General features: G+C 31.2%; 1 protein-coding gene across 1 annotated transcript in view; it reads left to right on the plus strand.

Annotated features, from left to right (window-relative positions):
- The window catches only part of LOC102676775 (heparan sulfate glucosamine 3-O-sulfotransferase 5), a 146,566-nt gene that overhangs the window by 142,633 nt on the left and 870 nt on the right, over nt 1-3,063 (plus strand). Inside the window, exon 7 of the mRNA XM_006614171.2 lies at nt 5-202. Within this exon, the coding sequence (XP_006614234.1) occupies nt 5-202 (198 nt within the window). The remainder of the gene's footprint in view (nt 1-4; nt 203-3,063) is intronic.

Below are 3,063 nucleotides of genomic sequence, written 5' to 3' on the forward strand. Positions count from 1 at the left end.
TGAGGAAATGCGGGACGAGGGCCCTCCTCGAGATGCTGTTCCTCCATCCCCAGATACAGAAGGCGGCTGGCGAGGTCCACTTCTTCGACCGCGATGACAATTACGGAAAGGGGCTGGAGTGGTATCGAAGGAAGATGCCATATTCGTTCAGGGGCCAGATCACCATCGAGAAGAGTCCAAGTTATTTCGTCACACCGGAGGTAGGCCGCCTCGAAAATATCGATGATTTTATAATTTACGATATAATTTCCTCAGTTCGAATATATATATATTATATATTAAGTGGATATATATTAAGTGGAGAAAATTCATTTTCAAATTCGTAAAAAAAATAATTCGATGTAACGTATAATAACCATGTTAAAAATCCTATTTTTAAACGTTTGCAGATTAAACAAAAGATAGATATTTAGATCTATATCTGGTTCATATATATTCTTTTTTTAATAAGCATTTTTTTCTTAGTCTAGTTTATCGTACACTTGTAAATTCGAAGCGCTTTCTAAGTTAACTTTCTTTCTATACATCTTTAACGGGATAATAAATTATAATAATAAAAAGCAGTATCGTTTTCGAAAAATTAAATGAGCTCAAAAAAATCGGAAAAAAAATAATTTTTAAACTCTGCATTTCAATCGAGACTTCCCCCTTCTCATACACATACATACATACACACACCACACACTGCGTTTAATCATACATTTTCGCGGAGACTAATTTGGTGGGAGGAGGAATACAGAGTAAAGAAGTTAATCGGAGCGTTGGAGAGTTCAATTAGATGTCGATCGATCGTCACGATAATAAATTTAGAGAATTCGTTTCAATCGCAGATTGAACAATTACAGAGTTGAACATGGAGCGAAACACGTTGGAAGAAAGCTTGATATTCGGTTCGAGCATCGTCCTTATCCTTTTCATTTCGCAACAAAAAAAATCGGTCGATATCAGTGGAAAAACGCGATCTTTTTTTAAATAAAAACCGAAAATGTCGGAGGGAAATTGGAGGAGAGGCGCAAAGTAGTTTCGAGCATGTAATCGTTTTCGCGAATGGACTCGTGTCAACTCTCGAGAATTTGATTCTCCTTAACAGAAACATTACTTTCGAGTAATGAACACGATCCCTTTCCAAAATGATCTTCCCACGATCTCGCCGAGTAATAAACAATGTACAGTGTACAGCTTTTCCTGTGGAAAATTTTTATTTTTCATGACCACGTTTGGAAAATCGTTGGAACAATATGGTTGGATTTCATTCTTCATTTTAAAACTTGGCGCGGCTTCGAACGATCCCCATTAAAGGAAGGAGGAATTGTTTATCCTATTTTCGATTCCTATCGATTTACAAACGATAATATATGCCTCGTTGCCACGTTTTAAAAAGAAAGAAAAGCATTTTGTTTTCTTTTTCTACGTGAAAGTATGCCACGCGTAGTTCGTAAAAAAAAATTAGCAGAAGCTTTATGGCAACTTTATTAAGTAATTTCCGTTGGAACGGTTCGTTTCCTGAGGTATCTAATAATAAAAAAAAAAAAAAAAAAAAGAAAAGTTTACCTAATATAATCGCCACGTTCCACGAACACATTTTTGCTTTTAACGTTACCGCTCTACGACACGCGACTCGCATTTACCAATAATATCCAAACGTAAACACTGTGTCCCGCGGAATTATGAGTATCGCGTAGGAAAGGGGAGGGGATATTGTCGCGCTGTATGGTCGACACTGTGCAAGTGGGGACGACACGTCTTATTCGACGACCAATTTTATTCTTTTGGACAGTTCAAAGCAGTGGTTCGAAAGATAAAATTGGAACCGGAGAAAAATTATCTTTTTCCATCGCGTTTTGAGATGGCGTACGAAAGAAGATCTAATATTTAGAGAACGATACCGATCTTTATTATAATTTATCGTTTCGTTGAAAATGTGTACGATGATAAAAGTACGTGTGAAAAAAAAATTAATATTATGTTTAATTAGTGCGGAATAAAAATAAAATATATAACGAAATATCTGGCGGGCAATCAATTTTAAAAGAGCTTCGAATTTGTATAAACGAACGATAAACCGGAATTGGAGATGGAATATTCTAAGGAAACGGATGTTAAGGAATAAATGCTTATTAAAGAGAAAAGTTATGCTATCCTATAAATTATCCGCCAGGTATAGACTTAAACGGTAATAATTTAACGAAATAACGATAAAAACGATAAAACTGAAAATTATAAAATGAAAGAAGAACTATAAAAAGTAAAATTAGAAATATTATTATATATATATTATAATATAAAATAGCTCAAAATTAATCCATAAATATGAATAGCTAGATTAAAGAATTCGTTTTCTTGTGCCCTTATATATCATGAACATTAAAAATAAAAATAATTTTAATATATTTTGCAAAGTTTTGCGAATCAAATATGGTGATAAATAAAAGTTTATACTTTTCGTACATTCGACTTTTATGGAACAATGTGGAACATGTAAAAAATCATTCACAAATCATTATTTCTAATATGAAATAATTACTTAATTTTAACTTTAATTTACGAAAAAAAAAATTTGTGGATAATTCATAAGGATTTAAAATAGATATTTCGAGATGCTATATCCGTTATAAAATTTGAAATTTAAATGCTTTTTAACTATTGAAACGTGACCGATCAGTTATCGATTAATTCTCTACATATCTTGTTTAAAAATAAAATTTAAAATTTGTAGCGTAATAACTTTTCATACATTACATCGAAACAATTATTTTTTAATTTGAAAATAAATTTTATCTTTAGTTAATATACATAATTGGAATGACTGCATGAATTTCTAATACGAAATAATTACTTAACTTTAACTTTAATTTACAAAAAAAAGGAAATCAAAAAACTTCTAAATAATTTATAACAATTTAAATTAAAATGTTTTGAGATATATTGAGATATAATATCGATTAACTCTGTACGTATCTTGTTTAAAAATAGGATATAAAATTTATATAATTTTTCATACATTTGTTTTTACACATTTTACAAAATTGCATTTATATCTAAGATGCGTAACAAATCCCATTC

Source organism: Apis dorsata, unplaced genomic scaffold (assembly GCF_000469605.1).
Source record: "Apis dorsata unplaced genomic scaffold, Apis dorsata 1.3 scaffold_170, whole genome shotgun sequence".
NCBI lineage: Eukaryota > Metazoa > Arthropoda > Insecta > Hymenoptera > Apidae > Apis > Apis dorsata.